The following is a 26,440-nucleotide window of genomic DNA, read 5'->3' as shown; positions in this document are numbered from 1 at the left end:
AGTGAGAGAGACAGAGAGAGAGAGACATACATACAGAGTGTGAGAGAGAGACAGAGAAAGAGAGAGACATACATACAGAGAGAGAGAGACATACATACAGAGAAAGAGAGAGAGAGTGAGAGAGATACATGCATACAGAGAACGAGAGAGAGATACATACAGAGAACGAGAGAGAGAGGGAGAGAGACATACATAGAGTGAGATAGACAGAGAGAGAGACATACATACAGAGAGAGAGAGACACACACACACACATACAGAGAGAGAGAGAGACAGACAGAGTGAGAGTGAGAGAGAGATACATAGAACGAGAGAGAGAGGGAGAGAGACATACATAGTGAGAGAGAGAGAGAGAGACGTACATAGAGAGAGAGAGGCACACACACACATACAGAAGAGAGAGAGAGACATACATACAAAGAGAGAGAGAGACATACAGAGAGAGAGAGACAGACAGACAGACATTCACTCTCTGTTTGTGTGTGTCTCTCTCTTTCTCTCCTCTATGTATGTCTCTCTCTCTCTTTGTCTCTCTCTCTCTATGTCTCTCTCTCTCTCTCTCTCCCTGTACGTATGTCTCTCTCTCTCTGTATGTATCTCTCTCTCTCTCTCTCTCTCTATATGTATGTGTCTCTCTCTCGCTTTCGCTCTCTCTCAATCTGTGAGGTTTGAGGCTCCCTGTTGCACTGCCGTTCCCTCTGTCTGCACGCTTGGTTGGTGGCCAGACTCCAGCTGGTATTTGCCCAAACACCAAATTCTGCAGTGGGTTCGCTGGCGAACGTGCAGTGGGGGATTGTGGGATCCGTTGGTGCCAGTGGCGCACACCATGAGACATAGGAGTGGAAGTAAGGCCATTTGACCAGGCAAGTGCCAGGCCTGATTATCAGAGGGTTAATCCAGAGACCCAGCTCACGTTCAGAGGTCCTGAGTTTGAACCTTGTTGTAGCTGATGGTGGAACTTGGCTTCAATGTGAGCCGAAAGCCTGGAATTGAGGGTCTAATGGTCGGCTGTCGGCGGCGGGGGGAAATCCCATCCACCTTCGGGGAAGGGAAGCTACCATCCTGACCAGATCTGGCCTATACATGACTCCAGACCCTCGCAGAAAAACAGCTGACTCTCAGCTGCCATTTGGATTTGGCAATAAATGCGGGCCCAGGCGCCTTCATCCCATGATGGAATGCAACGGAACAGTGCTACATTCATCGTCTAAGGCCCGAATATCTGGACATTTGAATCAGCTGAATGTAAATTGGCAACATCACATTGGAGTGGGAGATGGTGGTTTATTATTATTATAGCTTTATTATAGCTTTGTACACTTAGAAGCCGATCAACCCGAGCGCGCACCCGACGTTTTAGGCCCCGTCGCTTCCTGCGCGCAGAGAATCCCACGAGTTCCGCGCGAGATATTTCTCCCCCATCTCCGTCAGACTGTGTCTCTCCCCGGTTTCTGGGAATATCTACCTGCGTTTGCTCTATCGAGTCCTGTGAGAATTTAGTAGGCTTCTAGCAGATCACGCCCCCCCCCCCAGCTACCCTACCCCCTCGTTCTTCCGAACTCCAGTAATTTAGATTTACATGTTTGTTGTACAGAAGGGCAACGAGAAGTCCGTGATGTTTCCGCAGCACGGTGACACAGTGGTTAGCACTGCTGCATCACAGCCCAGGGTTCGAATCCAGGCCCTGGCGACTGTCTGTGTAGATTTTGCAAATATCATGTCCCCCCCAACCCCCGCCTCAACCAGCATCTGCCCTCTCGGTGCTCTGGGTTCCTCCCACAGTCCAAATGCATAAAGGATAGGGTGGGACTGGCCGTGCTAAATTGACCCGTAGTGCCCAGGGATGTGCGGGTTAGGGTGGGATTGGCCGTGCTAAATTGTCCCGTAGTGCCCAGGGACGTGCGGGTTAGGGTGGGACTGGCCATGCTAAATTGTCTCGTAGTGCCCGGGGATGTGCGGGTTAGGGTGGGACTGGCCGTGCTAAATAGAATGCTAAAAAGGGCCCGGGAAATGCAGGGGAGGTTTGCCCTTCTATGATCAGCCAGGCCGCAACAGGCTCAACAGCCTCCCTCCACCCGAGCTGAGGTGAAATGGGGGAACGGAGTGGGATCGTCTGTCACAGGGTTGGGGGGGTGGTGGGGCTGGGGTTGGGGGGTTACAGAGCGTTAAAAGTTTGTGCGAGGGAGTGGGACATAGTTGTTGGGAGAAAAAGGGGATGGAGGGGGACAGGCGTGGGACATAGTTGTTGGGAGAAAAAGGGGATGGAGGGGGACAGGCGAGAGATTTGGATGAATGGGCCAGCAGACACAGAGTGCTGAATGGCCATCTGGTGCTGCTGCTGCTTTCTGAGCGTTCGTTTGTTTCTGGCCAGATTATTGCACTCAGACAGAAGTGCAAACAAAACAGGAAAGCAGCCCGAACCCTGAGGGTGACGCAAACCATGTCAGGACCAACCAGTCGGGGGGCAATGGCTGTTTGAGGAGCTGAGGGAGGGAGCAGCTCGTCTGTCCCTCAAAGGCATTGAGCGTTCATCCCTTTTTCCAAAAGGCATGATCACCAAGCAAGCTGTGGAAAACTATCAGCCCCGACCCCACCGACAGTGCCCGCTCCCTCAGCACCGACCCTCCGACAGTGCCTGCTCCCTCAGCACTGACCCCACCGACAGTGCCCGCTCTCTCAGCACCTACCCTCCGACAGTGCCCGCTCCCTCAGCACTGACCCTCTGACAGCACCCGCTCCCTCAGCACTGACCCTCCGACAGTGCCCGCTCCATCAGCACTGACCCTCTGACAGCGCCCGCTCCCTCAGCACTGACCCTCCGACAGCGCCCGCTCGCTCAGCACTGACCCTCCGACAGCGCCCGCTCCCTCAGCACTGACCCTCCGACAGTGCCTGCTCCATCAGCACTGACCCCACCGACAGTGCCCGCTCTCTCAGCACCTACCCTCCGACAGTGCCCGCTCCCTCAGCACTGACCCTCTGACAGCGCCCGCTCCCTCAGCACTGACCCCACCGACAGTGCCCGCTCCATCAGCACTGACCCTCCGACAGCGCCCGCTCCCTCAGCACTGACCCTCTCACAGCACCCACTCCCTCAGCACTGACCCTCTGACAGTGTCCGCTCCCTCAGCACTGACCCTCTGACAGTGTCCGCTCCATCAGCACTGACCCTCCGACAGCTCCCACTCCCTCAGCACTGACCCTCCGACAGCGCCCACTCCCTCAGCACTGACTCTCTGACAGTGTCCGCTCCCTCAGCACTGACCCTCCGACAGCGCCCGCTCCCTCAGCTCTGACCCTCTCACAGCACCCACTCCCTCAGCACTGACCCTCTGACAGTGTCCGCTCCCTCAGCACTGACCCTCTGACAGCGCCCACTCCCTCAGCACTGACCCTCTGACAGTGTCCGCTCCCTCAGCACTGACCCTCCGACAGCACCCACTCTCTCAGCACTGACCCTCCGACAGCGCCCACTCCCTCAGCACTGACCCTCTGACAGTGTCCGCTCCCTCAGCACTGACCCTCCAACAGCGCCCACTCCCTCAGCACTGACCCTCTGACAGCACCCGCTCCCCTCTGCACTGACCCCTCCGACAGCGCCCGCTCCCCCTGCACTGACCCGTCAGCACCAACTCACCGACAGCGCCCGCTCCCTCAGCGTTGACCCTCCGACAGCGCCCGGTCCCTCTGCACTGACCCCTCCGATAGCGCACCGACCCCTCCGGCTGCCTCGGTGCGGACCCAACCGGCGCCACCCCGGCTCCCTCACCCTCCGTCGTCCGGCTCTGCTGGATGTCCCTTTAACACTGGGCATGGGTTGCCAGGTTGGTTTGAAGTGGAACTCTGTGACTCTCTGATGTTCACACTGGGATGGTGCCCCCACGACCATCTTGGTGGAGATGAGTAACAGAGCTGCGCTTCTGGAAAACAGTATGTGCTGCATCACTTGTCATCACCTGGACACATTCTTTCGGTGTCTGTCAGTGCCCTCTCTTCTGTCCCTCCATTCCCACCTGCCCATCATCTCGCCACTGGTAACCCGGCTGGCTGGCATGAAGTACCATTCCCCCCCGTCTACCCTGAACCAGTTCATCACACTCCTCCAGGGATGGGGAGCGGGGTGGGAGCTGGGAGAGGGAGGATGGGCGGGACGGTAGAGAGAGAGAGGGAGAGAGAGAGAGACTGAGACTGACTGGGGGAGGGAGGGAGGGAGAGATATGGAAGGAGTCTGAAAGGGACGGGGGAGATTACGTGGGGGAGACCGGGAGTGAGAGGGATGAGGGAGACTGGGAGGGAGCGGTGAGTGAGATGGAGGCTATGAATGATCTGGGCGATAGGTGAATGCTGGGTTCGGGGCCCTGGGCAGGGACGTCATCCCAGGAACAGTCCCACTGGCTGAAATCGAGGGTACGCGGGCAGCAAAATGCCCCTGCCCCTGTCCTCTTTATCTGTCTGTCCCTGCCCGTCCCTGCCCCTCCTGCTGCCTCTCTCTGTCTGCGTCTCGCTGTCTGTGTCTCTGTCTCTCTCAGCGTGTCGCTCTTTAAATCTCCTTGTCGCTGCCCCTCCCCATCTCCCCCATTCCCTTCTGCCGGTTTCTTCCCCCCCACCGCCACCCCGCCGCACCACTCCCTTTCCCTTCCTCCTCTATCAGTCCTCCTCTGCCTCTCTCTCTCGCGCTCTCACTCTCCTGACCCTGTGAGCCACTTGGCTTATTTTGGGAACTTGTTGACCACAGGTGCTGGAGTTGGGAGGAGGGGCGCGCATGCCATGTTTGGCAGATGGCACCTCCCACACACCCCCCCGACTCCCACAAACCCCGTATCAGGGAATTGTGCGGGAATGGCAGGATTCTGTGCAGTGGGGCATTGCGCTGTGAATGTGTGGGAGAGGCTGGTACAAAGGGAGGGTCTGAAACGCCCCGAGCCGTGTGCACCGAGCTGCCAGCCTCGTCCCGGAGACAGGCGCCAACATCCTTGCCAGCAGAGGAGCGCGGCTTGGCGCTGCTGCCCCACAGCGCCAGGCGCCCGGGTTCGGTCCACGCATCCTGCCTGTGCCTGCACGGGTATCCTCCGTGCGCTCCGGTTTCCGCCGCCTCCAACAGCCCACAGACGTGCAGGTTAGGGTGGGCACTATTGTCCCACAGTGCCCAGGGACGTATACCCTGAGACTCTGTCCCCCCACCCCACCGTCTACCACTGAAAAGGGCTTCTCCAATTGCCCCCACCCCCCCCCCACCCAAAAAAGCTAAGAACCATTGGACGCTTCTCCCTGCAGGCTGGCGCCCCCTTGACCGAAGATGGCCAATGGTGATGGCCAAGCATAGGTTGGTTTGATGAGGCACCCTGTAGCCGAATAGCTGGTGGGGGGTGAGATCCGGCAGGGGCGAGTTGCATGAGGAGCGATGATACAGGGTGACGATTTTTCTGTCTGTTTGTTCCCCACCAGTTGCTGTGTCTCATTGTCTTCATATGCTTCTGTTCCTCGGTGTACGGTGGCTATTCCGCGGCCCCCATCATCGAACTCGTCCTCAGCGTCATTTTCTTCATCGTCTACATGAACCACTTCGATAAAACGCTGAGCGCCATTCACTGGCCCTGCACGGTACGTCAATGCCGCCGCCCGCTGCGCTCCCCTTCCTCAGGTTCGCTCAGCCCAGCTAACAGCCTACCTCACACTGTCACTGAGACCGACACAGACAGACGCGCGCGCACTCGCACTGAGACTGATGCTCAGCCACTCGCACTGTCACTGACACTGACACTCGGGCACTCGCACTGAGACTGATGCTCAGCCACTCGCACTGTCACTGACACTGACACTCGGGCACTCGCACTGTCACTGAGACTGACACTCAGGCACTCGCACTGTCACTGAGACTGACACACAGGCACTCGCACTGTCACTGACACTGACACTCGGGCACTCGCACTGGCACTGAGACTGACACTCAGGCACTCGCACTGTCACTGAGACTGACACACAGGCACTCGCACTGTCACTGAGACTGACACTCAGGCACTCGCACTGTCACTGAGACTGACACACAGGCACTCGCACTGTCACTGAGACTGACACTCGGGCACTCGCACTGGCACTGAGACTGACACTCAGGCACTCGCACTGTCACTGACACTGACACTCAGGCACTGGCACTGTCACTGACACACAGGCACTCGCACTGTCACTGACACTGACACTCAGGCACTGGCACTGTCACTGACACACAGGCACTCGCACTGTCACTGACACACAGGCACTCGCACTGTCGCTGACACTGAAACTCAGGCACTCGCACTGTCACTGACACACAGGCACTCGCACTGTCACTGACACTGACACTCAGGCACTCGCACTGTCACTGAGACTGACACTCAGGCACTCGCACTGTCACTGAGACTGACACTCGGGCACTCGCACTGTCACTGACACTGACACTCAGGCACTCGCACTGTCACTGACACTGACACTCGGGCACTCGCACTGTCACTGACACTGACACTCAGGCACTCGCACTGTCGCTGACACTGAAACTCAGGCACTCGCACTGTCACTGACACACAGGCACTCGCACTGTCACTGACACTGACACTCAGGCACTCGCACTGTCTCTGAGACTGACACTCAGGCACTCGCACTGTCACTGACACACAGGCACTCGCACTGTCACTGACACTGACACTCAGGCACTCGCACTGTCACTGTCACTGACACACAGGCACTCGCACTGTCACTGACACTGACACTCAGGCACTCGCACTGTCACTGAGACTGACACTCGGGCACTCGCACTGTCACTGAGACTGACACTCAGGCACTCGCACTGTCACTGAGACTGACACTCGGGCACTCGCACTGTCACTGAGACTGACACTCAGGCACTCGCACTGTCACTGAGACTGACACTCGGGCACTCGCACTGTCACTGACACTGACACTCGGGCACTCGCACTGACACTGACACTGACACTCAGGCACTCGCACTGTCACTGTGACTGACACTCAGGCACTCGCACTGTCACTGTGACTGACACTCGGGCACTCGCAATGTCACTGTGACTGACACTCGGGCACTCGCACTGTCACTGACACTGACACTCAGGCACTCGCACTGTCTCTGAGACTGACACTCAGGCACTCGCACTGTCACTGACACACAGGCACTCGCACTGTCACTGACACACAGGCACTCGCACTGTCACTGACACTGACACTCAGGCACTCGCACTGTCACTGAGACTGAAACTCAGGCACTCGCACTGTCACTGAGACTGACACTCGGGCACTCGCACTGTCACTGAGACTGACACTCAGGCACTCGCACTGTCGCTGACACTGACACACTCAGGCACTCGCACTGTCACTGACACTGACACTCGGGCACTCGCACTGTCGCTGTGACTGACACTCGGGCACTCGCACTGTCGCTGTGACTGACACTCAGGCACTCGCACTGTCGCTGACACTGACACACTCAGGCACTCGCACTGTCACTGACACTGACACTCGGGCACTCGCACTGTCACTGAGACTGACACTCGGGCACTCGCACTGTCGCTGACACTGACACTCAGGCACTCGCACTGTCACTGACACTGACACTCAGCCACTCGCACTGTCGCTGTGACTGACACTCGGGCACTCGCACTGACACTGTCACTGACACTCAGGCACTCGCACTGTCACTGAGACTGTCACTCAGGCACTCGCACTGTCGCTGACACTGACACTCGGGCATTCGCACTGTCACTGAGACTGTCACTCAGGCACTCGCACTGTCGCTGACACTGACACACTCAGGCACTCGCACTGTCACTGACACTGACACTCAGGCACTCGCACTGTCACTGTGACTGACACTCAGGCACTCGCACTGTCACTGAGACTGACACTCAGGCACTCGCACTGTCACTGACACTGACACTCAGGCACTCGCACTGTCGCTGTGACTGACACTCAGGCACTCGCACTGTCACTGAGACTGACACTCAGGCACTCGCACTGTCGCTGAGACTGACACTCAGGCACTCGCACTGTCACTGACACTGACACTCAGGCACTCGCACTGTCACTGAGACTGACACTCAGGCACTCGCACTGTCACTGACACTGACACTCGGGCACTCGCACTGTCACTGAGACTGACACTCGGGCACTCGCACTGTCACTGAGACTGACACTCAGGCACTCGCACTGTCACTGACACTGACACTCAGGGACTCGCACTGTCGCTGTGACTGACACTCAGGCACTCGCACTGTCGCTGAGACTGACACTCAGGCACTCGCACTGTCACTGACACTGACACTCAGGCACTCGCACTGTCACTGAGACTGACACTCAGGCACTCGCACTGTCACTGAGACTGACACTCGGGCACTCGCACTGTCACTGAGACTGACACTCAGCCACTCGCACTGTCACTGACACTGACACTCGGGCACTCGCACTGTCACTGACACTGACACTCAGGCACTCGCACTGTCACTGACACTGACACTCGGGCACTCGCACTGTCGCTGTGACTGACACTCGGGCACTCGCACTGTCACTGAGACTGACACTCAGGCACTCGCACTGTCGCTGTGACTGATACTCGGGCACTCGCACTGTCACTGACACTGACACTCGGGCACTCGCACTGTCGCTGTGACTGACACTCGGGCATTCGCACTGTCACTGACACTGACACTCGGGCACTCGCACTGTCGCTGACACTGACACTCAGGCACTCGCACTGTCGCTGTGACTGACACTCGGGCACTCGCACTGTCACTGAGACTGACACTTAGGCACTCGCACTGTCACTGAGACTGACACTCGGGCACTCGCACTGTCACTGACACTGACACTCAGGCACTCGCACTGTCACTGAGACTGACACTCAGGCACTCGCACTGACACTGACACTGACACTCAGGCACTCGCACTGTCGCTGACACTGACACACTCATGCACTCGCACTGACACTGACACTGACACTCAGGCACTCGCGCTGTCGCTGTGACTGACACTCGGGCACTCGCACTGTCACTGAGACTGACACTCAGGCACTCGCACTGTCACTGACACTCGGGCACTCGCACTGTCGCTATGACTGACACTCGGGCACTCGCACTGTCACTGACACTGACACTCGGGCACTCGCACTGTCGCTGACACTGACACTCAGGCACTCGCACTGTCGCTGTGACTGACACTCGGGCACTCGCACTGTCACTGACACTGACACTCAGGCACTCGCACTGTCGCTGACACTGACCCTTGGGCACTCGCAATGTCACTGACACTGACACTCGGGCACTCGCACTGTCGCTGTGACTGACACTCGGGCACTCGCACTGTCACTGACACTGACACTCAGGCACTCGCACTGTCACTGTGACTGACACTCGGGCACTCGCACTGTCACTGACACTGACACTCGGGCACTCGCACTGTCGCTGACACTGACACTCAGGCACTCGCACTGTCGCTGTGACTGACACTCGGGCACTCGCACTGTCACTGAGACTGACACTCGGGCACTCGCACTGTCGCTGACACTGACACTCAGGCACTCGCACTGTCGCTGACACTGACACACTCATGCACTCGCACTGACACTGACACTGACACTCGGGCACTCGCACTGTCACTGAAACTGACACTCAGGCACTCGCACTGTCACTGAGACTGACACTCAGGCACTCGCACTGTCACTGACACTGACACTCAGGCACTCGCACTGACACTGACACACAGGCACTCGCACTGTCACTGAGACTGACACTCAGGCACTCGCACTGTCACTGAGACTGACACTCAGGCACTCGCACTGACACTGACACTGACACTCGGGCACTCGCACTGTCACTGACACTGACACACAGGCACTCGCACTGTCACTGACACTGACACTCAGGCACTCGCACTGTCACTGACACTGACACACAGGCACTCGCACTGTCACTGAGACTGACACTCAGGCACTCGCACTGTCACTGAAACTGACACTCAGGCACTCGCACTGTCACTGACACTGACACTCAGGCACTCGCACTGTCACTGACACTGACACTCAGGCACTCGCACTGACACTGACACTGACACTCAGGCACTCGCACTGTCGCTGACACTGACACACTCATGCACTCGCACTGACACTGACACTGACACTCAGGCATTCGCACTGTCGCTGACACTGACACACTCAGGCACTCGCACTGACACTGACACTGACACTCAGGCACTCGCACTGTCGCTGTGACTGACACTTGGGCACTCGCACTGTCACTGAGACTGACACTCAGGCACTCGCACTGTCACTGACACTGACACTCGGGCACTCGCACTGTTGCTGTGACTGACACTCGGGCACTCGCACTGTCGCTGACACTGACACTCAGGCACTCGCACTGTCGCTGTGACTGACACTCGGGCACTCGCACTGTCACTGACACTGACACTCGGGCACTCGCACTGTCACTGAGACTGACACTCGGGCACTCGCACTGTCACTGAGACTGACACTCAGGCACTCGCACTGTCACTGACACTGACACTCGGGCACTCGCACTGTCACTGAGACTGACACTCAGGCACTCGCACTGTCACTGAGACTGACACTCAGGCACTCGCACTGTCGCTGTGACTGACACTCAGGCACTCGCACTGTCACTGACACTGACACTCAGGCACTCGCACTGTCGCTGAGACTGACACTCAGGCACTCGCACTGTCACTGACACTGACACTCGGGCACTCGCACTGTCACTGACACTGACACTCAGGCACTCGCACTGTCGCTGTGACTGACACTCGGGCACTCGCACTGTCGCTGTGACTGACACTCAGGCACTCGCACTGTCACTGACACTGACACTCAGGCACTCGCACTGTCGCTGACACTGACCCTTGGGCACTCGCAATGTCACTGACACTGACACTCGGGCACTCGCACTGTCGCTGTGACTGACACTCGGGCACTCGCACTGTCACTGACACTGACACTCAGGCACTCGCACTGTCGCTGTGACTGACACTCGGGCACTCGCACTGTCACTGACACTGACACTCGGGCACTCGCACTGTCGCTGTGACTGACACTCGGGCATTCGCACTGTCACTGAGACTGACACTCAGGCACTCGCACTGTCACTGAGACTGACACTCGGGCACTCGCACTGTCACTGACACTGACACTCAGGCACTCGCACTGTCACTGACACTGACACACAGGCACTCGCACTGTCACTGAGACTGACACTCAGGCACTCGCACTGTCGCTGACACTGACACTCAGGCACTCGCACTGTCGCTGACACTGACACTCAGGCACTCGCACTGTCACTGAGACTGACACTCAGCCACTCGCACTGTCACTGACACTGACACTCGGGCACTCGCACTGTCGCTGACACTGACACTCAGGCACTCGCACTGTCGCTGTGACTGACACTCAGGCACTCGCACTGTCACTGAGACTGACACTCAGGCACTCGCACTGTCACTGAGACTGACACTCGGGCACTCGCACTGTCACTGAAACTGACACTCAGGCACTCGCACTGTCACTGAGACTGACACTCAGGCACTCGCACTGTCGCTGAGACTGACACTCAGGCACTCGCACTGTCACTGAGACTGACACTCAGGCACTCGCACTGACACTGACACTGACACTCAGGCACTCGCACTGTCGCTGACACTGACACACTCATGCACTCGCACTGACACTGACACTGACACTCAGGCATTCGCACTGTCGCTGACACACTCAGGCACTCGCACTGACACTGACACTGACACTCAGGCACTCGCACTGTCGCTGTGACTGACACTTGGGCACTCGCACTGTCACTGAGACTGACACTCAGGCACTCGCACTGTCACTGACACTGACACTCGGGCACTCGCACTGTCGCTGTGACTGACACTCGGGCACTCGCACTGTCGCTGACACTGACACTCAGGCACTCGCACTGTCGCTGTGACTGACACTCGGGCACTCGCACTGTCACTGACACTGACACTCGGGCACTCGCACTGTCACTGAGACTGACACTCGGGCACTCGCACTGTCACTGAGACTGACACTCAGGCACTCGCACTGTCACTGACACTGACACTCGGGCACTCGCACTGTCGCTGACACTGACACTCAGGCACTCGCACTGTCGCTGTGACTGACACTCGGGCACTCGCACTGTCACTGACACTGACACTCATGCACTCGCACTGTCGCTGCCACTGACACTCAGGCACTCGCACTGTCGCTGTGACTGACACTCGGGCACTCGCACTGTCACTGACACTGACACTCAGGCACTCGCACTGTCACTGAGACTGACACTCAGGCACTCGCACTGTCACTGAGACTGACACTCGGGCACTCGCACTGTCACTGAGACTGACACTCAGGCACTCGCACTGTCACTGACACTGACACTCAGGCACTCGCACTGTCACTGAGACTGACACTCAGGCACTCGCACTGTCACTGAGACTGACACTCAGGCACTCGCACTGTCACTGACACTGACACTCAGGCACTCGCACTGTCGCTGACACTGACACTCAGCCACTCGCACTGTCGCTGTGACTGACACTCGGGCACTCGCACTGACACTGTCACTGACACTCACGCACTCGCACTGTCACTGAGACTGACACTCAGGCACTCGCACTGTCACTGAGACTGACACTCGGGCACTCGCACTGTCACTGAGACTGACACTCAGGCACTCGCACTGTCACTGAGACTGACACTCGGGCACTCGCACTGTCGCTGACACTGACACTCAGGCACTCGCACTGTCACTGAGACTGACACTCAGGCACTCGCACTGTCTCTGACACTGACACTCGGGCACTCGCACTGTCGCTGACACTGACACTCGGGCACTCGCACTGTCGCTGACACTGACACTCAGGCACTCGCACTGTCGCTGACACTGACACTCGGGCACTCGCACTGTCACTGACACTGACACTCGGGCACTCGCACTGTCGCTGACACTGACACTCAGGCACTCGCACTGTCGCTGACACTGACACTCGGGCACTCGCACTGTCGCTGACACTGACACTCGGGCACTCGCACTGTCGCTGACACTGACACTCAGGCACTCGCACTGTCGCTGACACTGACACTCGGGCACTCGCACTGTCACTGAGACTGACACTCAGGCACTCGCACTGTCACTGACACTGACACTCAGGCACTCGCACTGTCGCTGACACTGACACTCGGGCACTCGCACTGTCTCTGACACTGACACTCGGGCACTCGCACTGTCGCTGACACTGACACACAGGCACTCGCACTGTCACTGACACTGACACTCAGGCACTCGCACTGTCGCTGACACTGACACTCGGGCACTCGCACTGTCGCTGACACTGACACACAGGCACTCGCACTGTCACTGAGACTGTCACTCAGGCACTCGCACTGTCGCTGACACTGACACACAGGCACTCGCACTGTCACTGACACTGACACTCAGGCACTCGCACTGTCGCTGACACTGACACTCGGGCACTCGCACTGTCACTGACACTGACACTCGGGCACTCGCACTGTCACTGAGACTGACACTCAGGCACTCGCACTGTCACTGAGACTGACACTCAGGCACTCGCACTGTCGCTGACACTGACACTCAGGCACTCGCACTGTCGCTGACACTGACACTCGGGCACTCGCACTGTCACTGAGACTGACACTCAGGCACTCGCACTGTCACTGACACTGACACTCAGGCACTCGCACTGTCACTGACACTGACACTCGGGCACTCGCACTGTCACTGACACTGACACTCAGGCACTCGCACTGTCGCTGACACTGACACTCAGGCACTCGCACTGTCACTGACACTGACACTCAGGCACTCGCACTGTCGCTGACACTGACACTCAGGCACTCGCACTGTCTCTGACACTGACACTCGGGCACTCGCACTGTCGCTGACACTGACACACAGGCACTCGCACTGTCACTGACACTGACACTCAGGCACTCGCACTGTCGCTGACACTGACACTCGGGCACTCGCACTGTCGCTGACACTGACACACAGGCACTCGCACTGTCACTGAGACTGTCACTCAGGCACTCGCACTGTCGCTGACACTGACACACAGGCACTCGCACTCTCACTGAGACTGTCACTCAGGCACTCGCACTGTCACTGACACTGACACTCAGGCACTCGCACTGTCACTGACACTGACACACAGGCACTCGCACTGTCACTGACACTGACACTCAGGCACTCGCACTGTCACTGACACTGACACACAGGCACTCGCACTGTCACTGACACTGACACTCAGGCACTCGCACTGTCGCTGACACTGACACTCGGGCACTCGCACTGTCACTGACACTGACACTCGGGCACTCGCACTGTCACTGACACTGACACTCAGGCACTCGCACTGTCACTGAGACTGACACTCGGGCACTCGCACTGTCACTGAGACTGACACTCAGGCACTCGCACTGTCGCTGTGACTGACACTCAGGCACTCGCACTGTCACTGACACTGACACTCAGGCACTCGCACTGTCGCTGACACTGACACTCGGGCACTCGCACTGTCACTGAGACTGACACTCAGGCACTCGCACTGTCGCTGTGACTGACACTCGGGCACTCGCACTGTCACTGACACTGACACTCGGGCACTCGCACTGTCACTGAGACTGACACTCGGGCACTCGCACTGTCACTGACACTGACACTCAGGCACTCGCACTGTCACTGTGACTGACACTCAGGCACTCGCACTGTCACTGACACTGACACTCAGGCACTCGCACTGTCGCTGACACTGACACTCGGGCACTCGCACTGTCACTGAGACTGACACTCAGGCACTCGCACTGTCACTGACACTGACACTCGGGCACTCGCACTGTCACTGAGACTGACACTCGGGCACTCGCACTGTCACTGACACTGACACTCAGGCACTCGCACTGTCACTGACACTGACACTCGGGCACTCGCACTGTCACTGAGACTGACACACAGGCACTCGCACTGTCACTGACACTGACACTGCTGGTGCGTGTGTGTGTGTCGCGGGGCCTGTAGTGTGTGTGTGTGTGTGTGTGTCGGGGGTGCTGGTGTGTGAGTGTGTGTGTGTGTGTGTGTGTGTGTGTGCGTGCGAGTGTGTCGGGAGTGCTGGTGTGTGTGTGTGTGTGCGTGTGTGTCGGGGGGGTGTTGTATGAGTGTGTTGGGGGGGTGGTGTGTGTGTGTGTGTCCGGGGGCTTGTTGTGTCAGTGTGTCGGGGGGGGTGTTGTGTGAGTGTGTCGGGGCTGCTGGTGTGTGTGTGTGTCTATGTGTGTGTCAGGGGGGCTGGTGTGTGTGTGTGTGAGTGTGTGTGTGTGAGAGAGAGAGAGAGAGAGTGTGTGTGTGTGTGTGTGTGTGTGTGTGTGTCGGGGGTGCTGGTGTGTGAGTGTGAGAGTGAGTGTGAGTCCCGCTCCAATCCATTAACGCTCGCTCTGTTGCAGGATTTTTTCCGCTGTGTGATTGCGGTTGTTGTCTTTGCTGTTATTTCCATCATCGCTCTCACCAGCCACGAAGGAGCCCGGATTGCTGCAGGGGTCAGTGTTTATCGCAGCACGCGCACTCTCTCGCTCTCCCTCTCTCGCGCTCTCTCTCTCGCGCTCTCTCTCTCTCGCGCTCTCTCTCTCGCGCTCTCTCTCTCTCGCACTCTCTCTCTCGCGCTCTCTCTCTCGCGCTGTCTCTCTCGCGCTCGCTCCCACGCTGTCTCCATCTCGTGCTCTCTCTCGCGCTCTCTCTCTCGCGCTCTCTCTCTCGCGCTCTCTCTCTCTCACGCTCTCCCTCTCACGCTCGCTCCCGCGCTGTCTCCATCTCGCGCGCTCTCTCTCTCACGCTCTCTCTCTCACGCTCTCTGTCTCGCGCTCTCTCTCTCGCGCTCTCCCTCTCGCGCTCTCTCTCTATCGCGCTCGCTCTCGCGCTCACTCTCGCGCTCGCTCCCTCTCGCTCTCCCTCTCGCTCTCCCTCTCGCGCTCCGTCTCGCTCTGCCTCTCGCTCTCCCTCTCGTGCTCCCTCTCACTCTCCCTCTCGCTCTCCCTCTCGCGCTCCCTCTCGCGCTCCTTCTCGCGCTCCCTCTCGCTCTCCCCTTCGCGCTCCCCCTCGCGCTCCCCCTCGCGCTCCCCCTCGCTCTCCCCCTCGCGCTCCCCCTCGCGCTCCCCCTCGCGCTCCCCCCTCGCGCTCCCCCCTCGCGCTCCCCCTCGCTCTCTCCCTCTCGCGCTCCCTCTCGCGTTCCCTCTCGCGCTCCCTCTCGCTCGCTTGCTGTTGTGCTCTCGCACTCTCTTTTTCCTTTTCCTTTCTCCATCGCCTCGGTCTGGCCGGACTTCCTCCCTCCATGTCTCTCTCTCTCTCTCTCTCGATCTCTTTCCCTCTGTCGCTTGTGGCCATCTTGTATTTCTCCACCGGCCTCTCCCCCACTCTCTCTCTCTCTCTCTCTCTCTCTCTCGCTCTCTTTCCCTCTGTCGCTTGTGGCCATCTTGTATTTCTCCACCGGCCTCTCCCCCCCTCTCTCTCTCTCTCTCTCGCTCTCTTTCCCTCTGTCGCTTGTGGCCATCTTGTATTTCTCCACCGGCCTCTCCCCCCCCCTCTCTCTCTCTCTCTCTCTCGCTCTCTTTCCCTCTGTCGCTTGTGGCCATCTTGTATCTCTCCATCGGCCTCTCTCTCTCTCTCTCTCTCTCTCTCGCTCTCTTTCCCTCTGTCGCTTGTGGCCATCTTGTATTTCTCCATCAGCCTCTCCCTCTGTCTCTCTCTCTCGCTCTCTTTTCCTCTGTCGCTTGTGGCCATCTTGTATTTCTCCATCAGCCTCTCCCTCTGTCTCTCTCTCTCGCTCTCTTTCCCTCTGTCGCTTGTGGCCATCTTGTATTTCTCCACCGGCCTCTCCCTCCCTCTTCCTCTCTCGCTCTCTTTCCCTCTGTCGCTTGTGGCCATCTTGTATTTCTCCACCGACCTCTCCCTCTCTTGCTCACAGGCTCTTGTCTCTGCTCCAGGTCTTCGGGCTGTTTGCTGGCGCTCTCTTTGGCTACGATGCCTACCTGTTGTTCCCTAAAATAAAGGGCAGTCAGCACGCACCTGCTCCCACAGGTGAGTTGGGCACAGTGGGCACAGGTTGGAGGGTCAGAGCGTGGTATGGGCAAAGCTTTCCCAGCTGCTGAGCTGTCGAGTTTCAGAGCGGGGAGGGGATTCTGGAACTGTGATCATGTTTGATGTTCTGTAATCCACGTTATAGGGATAGTGGTGTAGGATGCAGAGGAGATTTACCAGGATATTGCCTCGTGCTGGAGAACTTTACCGGGATGTTGTCTCTGGGGCTGGGAGAGATTTACCAGGATGTTGCCCCTGGGGCTGGGAGGGATTTACCAGGATGTCGCCTCTGGGGCTGGGAGAGATTTAGCTGGGACAGATTTACCAGGATGTTACCTCTGGGGCTGGGAGAGATTTACCAGGATGTTGCCTCTGGGGGCTGGGAGAGATCTACCAGGATGTTGCCCCTGGGGCTGGGAGTGATTTACCAGGATGTTGCCTCCAGGGCTGGGAGAGATTTACCAGGATGTTGCCTCTGGGGCTGGGAGAGATTTACCAGGATGTTGTCTCTGGGGGCTGGGAGAGATTTACCAGGATGTTGCCTCTGGGGCTGGGAGAGATTTACCAGGATGTTGTCTCTGGGGGCTGGGAGAGATTTACCAGGATGTTGCCCCTGGGGCTGGGAGTGATTTACCAGGATGTTGCCTCCAGGGCTGGGAGAGATTTACCAGGATGTTGCCTCTGGGGCTGGGAGAGATTTACCAGGATGTTGCCTCTGGGGGCTGGGAGAGATTTACCAGGATGTTGCCCCTGGGGCTGGGAGAGATTTACCAGGATGTTGCCTCTGGGGGCTGGGAGAGATTTACCAGGAGGGGTTTGAGGAGTTTCAGTGATGTAGAGAGCTCGAGGCTTGTCGTTAGAGCAGCGGGGATTGAGGAGGGTGGGGGAAATGCTGGAGATGTATGAAATTCAGAGGGGACAGTGGTGGGGTGAGGCAGGAGACATGTTTTCCCTTTCGGTTAGTGTTTGAATGGCTGGGAGAGCACCAAATGAAGGTGAAGGGAGCTGGAGTTTTCGGGGGTATGTGAATTGAAGGATTCTGTGGTGGAAGCAGTCCACGTCCACATGCAACAAGATCTGGGACTGACAAGTGGCAAGTGACATTCGCGCCACACAAATGCCAGGCGATGCCCACCACCAGTAAGAGACAATCTAACCACCACCCTTTGACATTCAATGGTGTTACCATCACTGAATCCCCTGCTGTCAACATCCTGGGGGGTCACCATCGGCCAGAAACTCAACTGGACTCACCACAGATACACCGAGCGGGCCAGAAGCTGGCAATACTTAAGGGGCACACACCTCCTGACTCCCCCAAACCTGTCCCACCATCTACAGGGCACGAGTCAGGAGTGGGATGGAATTCTCCCCACTTGCCCCTGGATGGGTGCAGCCCCCAACAACACTCATGAGGCTCGACACCATCCAGGGCAAAGAAGTCTGCTTGATTGGCACCACATCTACTCGCCCCCAGCACCCCCCCCCAGCACTGAAGCTCAGTTGCAGCAGTGTGTACCATCTACAAGATGCCCTGCACCAAAGATCCTCAGACAGCACCATCCAAACCCCCAACCACTTCCATCCAGAAGGACAAGGGCAGCAGATACATGGGAAAGCCAACCCCCTCCAAGCTCCCCTCCAAGCTGCTCCCCATCCTGACTTGGAAATATATCCCCGTCCCTTCAGTGTCGCTGGGTCAAAATCCTGGAATCCCCTCGCTAAAGGGCACTGCAGCGGTGCAAGGAGGCAGCTCACTGCCCCAACCTTCTCAAGGGGTAACTAGGGGCGGGCACTGCCAGCGAAACTCACGTCCCGGGAATGATCGAAATTGCACGGGAGCGGCCAGCCCAGGGAGCCATCCCCGACCCCAACCCCAACCCCCTCGCCCCCACCCCTTCCAAAAGAGGGAGGAGGCTGGGCACCATCGGCCGTGCCGCCAGCTCCACTCGAGGACCTCACCAAAGCGGCAGCATGCGAGCGCAGGTCGCCCGCTGCGCCGAATAAAACCCCCACCCCAGCCCAAACGTGGCAGAGTCTGAGGGGAGCGGGAGGAGCTGCCTTCCCGCCTCGCAGAGGGCTCGCCGTCCCATTGGCCAACTGATGGGGCAAATGTCATTGTAGGCACCGCTGGCCAGAGGGTGCGACCGGCAGTGGGGTAGGGAGTCACCCACGCTGCCCTGCCTTACACTGCTGCATTGTTGTAGCCACCCACAGAAAGCGAAGGGCGCAAAAGTAGGGTCAGTGCCCATTGGAGTTTGGGTCAGGGCTTGCTTCAGGTGAAGGAGAAGCGTGGCCCAAGACGTTGTGGGGGTGGAGGGAGTGTGGGGGTAAGAGAGAGAGGGCGAGAGGCAGGGGGAGAGAGAAGGAGGGGGAGACAAGGAGAGAGAGAGGGGGAGCAAGGGGGGAGAGAGAGAAGGAGATATTTATGGAGGGAAATCAACAGGCAGATAAAGGGACTGCAATGGGAAGAATCAGAAGATACTGGAGAGGGTGTCGGAGATGGGGAGGGGGTGTAGGGGGGCTGGTGGGGGTGTCGGAGATGGGGACGGGGTGTAGGGGACTGGCGGGGTGACGGAAATGGGGAGGGGGTGTAGGGGGGCTGGTGAGGGTGTCGGAGATGGGGAGAGGGTGTAGGGGGGCTGGTGGGGGTGTCGGAGATGGGGACGGGGTGTAGGGGACTGGCGGGGTGACGGAGATGGGGAGGGGGTGTAGGGGGGCTGGAGGGGGTGTCGGAGATGGGGAGGGGGTGAGGGGGGCTGGAGGGGGTGACGGAGATGGGGAGGGGGTGTAGGGGACTGGCAGGGGTGACGGAGATGGGGAGGGGGTGTAGGGGGGCTGGTGGGGGTGTCGGAGATGGGGAGGGGGTGTAGGGGGGCTGGAGGGGGTGTCGGAGATGGGGAGGGGGTGTAGGGGGGCTGGAGGGGGTGACGGAGATGGGGAGGGGGAGTAGGGGGGCTGGAGGGGGTGACGGAGATGGGGAGGGGGTGTAGGGGGGCTGGAGAGGGTGTCGGAGATGGGGAGGGGGTGTAGGGGGATGGAGAGGGTGTCGGAGATGGGGAGGGGGTGTAGGGGGATGGAGAGGGTGTCGGAGATGGGGAGGGGGTGTATGGGGGCTGGTGGGGGTGTCGGAGATGGGGAGGGGGTGTAGGGGACTGGCAGGGGTGACGGAGATGGGGAGGGGGTGTAGGGGGGCTGGAGGGGGTGTCGGAGATGGGGAGGGGGTGTAGGGGGGCTTGAGGGGGTGACGGAGATGGGGAGGGGGTGTAGGGGACTGGCAGGGGTGACGGAGATGAGGAGGGGGTGTAGGGGGGCTGGTGGGGCTGTCGGAGATGGGGAGGGGGAGTAGGGGGGCTGGAGGGGGTGACGGAGATGGGGAGGGGATGAGGGGGGCTGGAGGGGGTGTCGGAGATGGGGAGGGGGTGTAGGGGGGCTGGAGGGGGTGACGGAGATGGGGAGGGGGAGTAGGGGGGCTGGAGGGGGTGACGGAGATGGGGAGGGGGTGTAGGGGGGCTGGAGAGGGTGTCGGAGATGGGGAGGGGGTGTAGGGGGATGGAGAGGGTGTCGGAGATGGGGAGGGGGTGTAGGGGGATGGAGAGGGTGTCGGAGATGGGGAGGGGGTGTAGGGGGGCTGGTGGGGGTGTCGGAGATGGGGAGGGGGTGTAGGGGACTGGCAGGGGTGACGGAGATGGGGAGGGGGTGTAGGGGGGCTGGAGGGGGTGTCGGAGATGGGGAGGGGGTGTAGGGGGGCTGGAGGGGGTGACGGAAATGGGGAGGGGGTGTAGGGGACTGGCAGGGGTGACGGAGATGAGGAGGGGGCGTAGGGGGGCTGGTGGGGGTGTCGGAGATGGGGAGGGGGTGTAGGGGGGCTGGAGGGGGTGACGGAGATGGGGAGGGGGAGTAGGGGGGCTGGAGGGGGTGACGGAGATGGGGAGGGGGTGTAGGGGGGCTGGAGAGGGTGTCGGAGATGGGGAGGGGGATGGAGAGGGTGTCGGAGATGGGGAGGGGGTGTAGGGGGGCTGGAGGGGGTGTCGGAGATGGGGAGGGGGTGTAGGGGGGCTGGAGGGGGTGACGGAGATGGGGAGGGGGAGTAGGGGGGCTGGAGGGGGTGACGGAGATGGGGAGGGGGTGTAGGGGGGCTGGAGAGGGTGTCGGAGATGGGGAGGGGGTGTAGGGGGATGGAGAGGGTGTCGGAGATGGGGAGGGGGTGTAGGGGGATGGAGAGGGTGTCGGAGATGGGGAGGGGGTGTAGGGGGGCTGGTGGGGGTGTCGGAGATGGGGAGGGGGTGTAGGGGACTGGCAGGGGTGACGGAGATGGGGAGGGGGTGTAGGGGGGCTGGAGGGGGTGTCGGAGATGGGGAGGGGGTGTAGGGGGGCTTGAGGGGGTGACGGAGATGGGGAGGGGGTGTAGGGGACTGGCAGGGGTGACGGAGATGAGGAGGGGGTGTAGGGGGGCTGGTGGGGGTGTCGGAGATGGGGAGGGGGTGTAGGGGGGCTGGAGGGGGTGACGGAGATGGGGAGGGGGAGTAGGGGGGCTGGAGGGGGTGACGGAGATGGGGAGGGGGTGTAGGGGGGCTGGAGAGGGTGTCGGAGATGGGGAGGGGGTGTAGGGGGATGGAGAGGGTGTCGGAGATGGGGAGGGGGTGTAGGGGGGCTGGAGGGGGTGACGGAGATAGGGAGGGGGTGTAGGAGGCTGGTGGGGGTGTCGGAGATGGGGAGCGGGTGTAGGGGGCTGGAAGGGGTGACAGAGATAGGGAGGGGGTGTATGGGGCTGGAGAGGGTGTCGGAGATGGGGAGGGGGTGTAGGGGGGCTGGAGGGGGTGACGGAGATAGGGAGGGGGTGTAGGAGGCTGGAGGGGGTGTCGGAGATGGGGAGCGGGTGTAGGGGTCTGGAGGGGGTGACGGAGATGGGGAGCGGGTGTAGGGGTCTGGAGGGGGTGACAGAGATCGGGAGGGGGTGTAGGGAGGGGCTGGGGCAGTGTTTGGGCGTTAAATTTAACGGTGCATTGATATTATTTTATGTTGAGGACCCTTGTCATTTGGGACCCTCTCGATTTTGTTGTACTCGAGGAAGTTTTGCACCTTTTTTGTGGATGTGGATGTGGACAGGCCAGGATTGGGATGCGCGAAGGTGTCCGCTGGTTCCCAATTGGCTCCTCCATCTTCTGCCGCCTTCCGGTAGTTTCTCACCTTTTATTTGTCCGTGCGTTAACGTTCTCTTCTCTTTCTGTTTTCCCTCAGATTCGGAGAACACCTAATGTGGCGGTTTGCCCAGGGGGTGGGGAGCGGGACAGGAGGCCGCGAATGCAGGAGCTGCCACGAGATTCCCGTCCTGGCTCCAAGTGCGGAGGGACCCGTTCCCGTTGTCAGCTCACTGTCACTTTCCCCGGCCTCGAACCCTCTTAGCCTGGTCCCCTTGGCAGCCTGCACCCTCATCCCGATCCCTGTGTTAGCCTGGTTCCCGTGGTCCCCTGGATCCCAATCCCGATCCCTGTGTTAGCCTGGTTCCTGTGGTGCCCTGGATCCCAGTCCCGATCCCTGTGTTAGCCTGGTTGCTGTGGTGCCCTGGATCCCAATCCCGATCCCTGGATCCCAATCCCGATCCCTGTGTTAGCCTGGTTCCTGTGGTGCCCTGGATCCCAGTCCCGACCCCTGTGTTAGCCTGGTTCCTGTGGTGCCCTGGATCCCAATCCCGATCCCTGTGTTAGCCTGGTTCCTGTGGTGCCCTGGATCCCAATCCCGATCCCTGTGTTAGCCTGATTCCTGTGGTGCCCTGGATCCCAATCCCGATCCCTGTGTTAGCCTGGTTCCTGTGGTCCCCTGGATTTCAATCCTGATCCCTGTGTTAGCCTGGTTCCCGTGGTCCCCGGGATCCCAATCCTGATCCCTGTGTTAGCCTGGTTCCTGTGGTCCCCTGGATTTCAATCCCGATCCCTGTGTTAGCCTGGTTCCCGTGGTGCCCTGGATCCCAGTCCCGATCCCTGTGTTAGCCTGGTTCCTGTGGTCCCCTGGATTTCAATCCCGATCCCTGTGTTAGCCCGGTTTCCGTGGTGCCCTGGATCCCAGTCCCGATCCCTGTGTTAGCCTGGTTCCTGTGGTCCCCTGGATTTCAATCCCGATCCCTGTGTTAGCCTGGTTCCCGTGGTGCCCTGGATCCCAGTCCCGATCCCTGTGTTAGCCTGGTTCCCGTGGTGCCCTGGATTCCAATCCCGATCCCTGTGTTAGCCTGGATTCCCATCCCGATCCCTGTGTTAGCCTGGTTCCCGATGTGTCCTGTGTCCCGATCCCTCTTTCAGTTTGGCTCCCATCGCATCCTATATCCCAATCCCAATCCCAATCCCAATCCCCTCCAATTTGTTCCCAATCTCAATGCCCTCCAATTTTCTCCCATTCCCAATCCCAATCCCCTTCAATTCTTTTCCATTCCCAATCCTTCTCCATCACCCGCTCAGTTTTACCCGCTTACCTCCATATTCCCCCAATCTCTCTCTCTCTCTCGCCACACTTACCTCTGTCCCCCACTCCACACCCTTCTCTCCGCTTATGTCACCCCTTCTCGATGTGCCCTCACCCGTCATTCCTCCCTCGCCTTCTCCCTCCTCAGTTCCTAGCCATTCCTCGGTGCCTGTGCGCAGCCTGCCCTCCCGCACAGTCCTGGCACTCGGGCCTAACGTTACCAGCAGCCTTCGCGTTGGAGTGATCTGTATGCAGTACCACCTCCCCCTTTTGCGAAACTGGGGGCCCTTTTGTCTCACACTACCCCCCCCCCACCCCCCTCCCCCGAGATCATTTATTATTTCGTCGAATATCCGATTTAAAATACCGCCTCTAATTTATACCAAAAAAAGGATCATTCAGGCCGAACTGGGGCCTAGCAGTTCAGGCTTGTCTTCCCAACTTGGCAATGGGAGGTAAAAATTGGACCAGAGATTCCAGGCTAATGGGGAGGAAATTTAGAGGAAAGATTTTGATACTTTTATTTTTGGGGGACTGTTGACCTGCAAAATATTGGCGATTAGTTGGGGGGGGGTGAGGGTTGTCCAAACATTTTAATGCCACCCTTCTTGCACAACAGCGCCCCCCCCCATCCAATTGAGCATGGGACTGGATAGATGGTGGGATTGTATGTGTTTGGGGTAGGGGAGTGGGAGGTCTGAGGACAGGGTGGGTGTGTAAAGCCCAGAAATTGGCTCCGAAACCTACATTGGAGTTTTGGAGGTCTGTTGGGAGTGGGGTGAGGGGCTTCGGGAAGGGTGGGGGGTGGTGGCGCAGGAGAGTTTCAGGTTCGGAGCGGGGAGGGAAGGGGCCAGGGACTAGGGACAAATAATCTTCCCTCATGAGGTTTAGTTGGAAGCTACGCAGCGGCTATGCACTAGCCTGGTTCCCGATCCCGATCCCGATCCTTCTGTTAGCCTGGTTCCCATGGTGCCCTGGATCCCAATCCCAATCCTTCTGTTAGCCTGGTTCCCGTGGTGCCCTGGATCCAAATCAGTGGTGCCTCGCGCTCTGCCTTTTCTGCCCCAAACTTTCCGATGCCCCCCCCGTCCCGTGGCCGACCCTCCACCCACCACCCCCAGCCGAGGCAGACAGTCTGATACAAGCAGGAGGATCAGGCTAAGGTGCCACTGAGTCGAGTCGAGTTACACGGAGACGGCGATCGGGCGCGCGATGCTGGAATTTGCCAGCTCGGGGAAGTCAGCCCTTCACGAGCATCCCGTGGGAATCGGAGACAGTGCACGGGATTCGAAATCCGCGCTACACCTCCCTCTTGTATCCCCCGAGAGGGTGGGTGGCTCTCTGTTTTCCTTTCCCCGCAGTGCCCCCCTCTCTCCCCCACCCCCCACATCCAATGCCCTTCCATATTCTGCAGTTTCGCGCTTCCTTGCGTTGCATCCGGGTCTGACCTCCCCTCCTGCTTACGTTGCCCCCAGTCTCTCCTCACTGACACAGCGCCCCCCCCCCCAACTTTATTTGAAACATCTTTTCCCACATTTTGTACACAGCGAATGGGATGCAGCCATTCCCTCAGGTTAGCTTGTCCCATAATGTGGAATGGATAAAAGTGGGAGGCTGGGGGGAGGTGGGGAAAGGCCGGGAGGAGCCGCAGTCAATTGGCTATCTGCTGCGAGTGCGTCCAAGTGCCTGAGAGATTGCCTCTCCGAGGTACTATCGTTTTTCGTGCCTTAACACATCTTCAATTTGTTGTTGGGGGAGGCGGGGGTGTTGCTTGGATGCGGGTTAATTTGACAAATCCTCGGCAACTGGAGCGCCGATAGCCGCGCAGGCTAAGAGGAGGCATGGTGGAGCTTATCGATGGAGTGCACGATTACACGGAGGGGTTTGTTGGCTGTCCCACCTATTCCTGGCCCATGAATCATTTCGCTCAGCTGGGAGGGATTCCAGTCGTCTCCGTGCCTTCTCTCTGATGTAAATTTCACAGCTTTTGATCGCGTATTTTGTACTGGACCCTGCGTTTGCCTGCTGACACGCGCTCGCTGGTTATTCTAACGGAACCCTGCAGCCGAATCCTGTCTGCGTGAAGAAGTGCCTTCCCTGTGCCATTTGTGGCTCAGGATTGAGTTCGGAATTTGCTCCGAATGTGTGGGAGTCATCCCGGGCTCAGCGTCACCGCCCTGATGGAGGGAATCTGCTCTGTTTGGTACCACCCCCGACCGGGCTCCAGTTCGTTCCTGCGTGAACTGCGCGAGTCCCCCAGAGTGACGCGTGAGGCAATAAAAAAAGTGTTTTCTTCTCTGAGATCGGTGGCTCGTGTCTGTGTTGTGTCCGGCTAGGAGCAGGAGGTCATTACATGGAGCGCCAGAGAGGCCCTTCAGCCCCTCTACCCCCCCCACTCCCTCCGGCTCGACTCGTATAGCAGGAGGACGACCCCCCCCACCCCCAACTCAGCCCTCAGGAGTCTGCTACAGGTGAGTAGCAATTCGGCCCCTCTAAAGCCTGTAATGGGATAGCAGTTCACCAAACCCACCACTCCTTGGTGGGACCAGGAGGCCATTCAGACCCCTCCCTGAGCCTGTGACTTAGGAGCTGAATGCCTTTTCCCTCAAGCCTGTCATAGAATCCCTGCAGCGAGGAACCAGGCCACCCTGGCCCACTGAAGGGTATCCACCCAGCCTGCCAACCATTGAGCTGCTTCTGTCCTGCTGCTCTGAGAGCTCATGCCTGATGTGGCTGTAAACCTAAATACGAACCATCGCCTTCTACCGCTACCCTGCTGCAACCGAAATGAACCAAAAAACAAAAGCTCCCCACGCCCAGATTGAGAAAGCTGGTCTATGTGACTCCAGACC

The 26,440-nt window shown here is 58.9% G+C and overlaps 1 protein-coding gene across 1 annotated transcript in view; it reads left to right on the top strand.

Moving 5' to 3' along the window:
* LOC125449972 (proteolipid protein 2-like) overlaps positions 1 to 25,889 on the top strand; it is a 35,093-nt gene extending 9,204 nt beyond the window's left edge. Inside the window, exons 2-5 of the mRNA XM_059643162.1 lie at positions 5,446 to 5,601; positions 15,506 to 15,598; positions 17,039 to 17,132; positions 22,374 to 25,889. Of these exons, the coding sequence (XP_059499145.1) occupies positions 5,446 to 5,601; positions 15,506 to 15,598; positions 17,039 to 17,132; positions 22,374 to 22,390 (360 nt within the window). The 3' untranslated portion in view covers positions 22,391 to 25,889. The remainder of the gene's footprint in view (positions 1 to 5,445; positions 5,602 to 15,505; positions 15,599 to 17,038; positions 17,133 to 22,373) is intronic.
* The last annotated feature ends 551 nt before the right edge of the window (positions 25,890 to 26,440 follow it).

Source organism: Stegostoma tigrinum, chromosome 49, assembly GCF_030684315.1.
Source record: "Stegostoma tigrinum isolate sSteTig4 chromosome 49, sSteTig4.hap1, whole genome shotgun sequence".
In the NCBI taxonomy this organism is placed as follows: domain Eukaryota; kingdom Metazoa; phylum Chordata; class Chondrichthyes; order Orectolobiformes; family Stegostomatidae; genus Stegostoma; species Stegostoma tigrinum.
The sequence above is the reverse complement of the archived record's forward strand: the minus strand, read 5'-3'. Positions and strand labels throughout refer to the sequence as shown.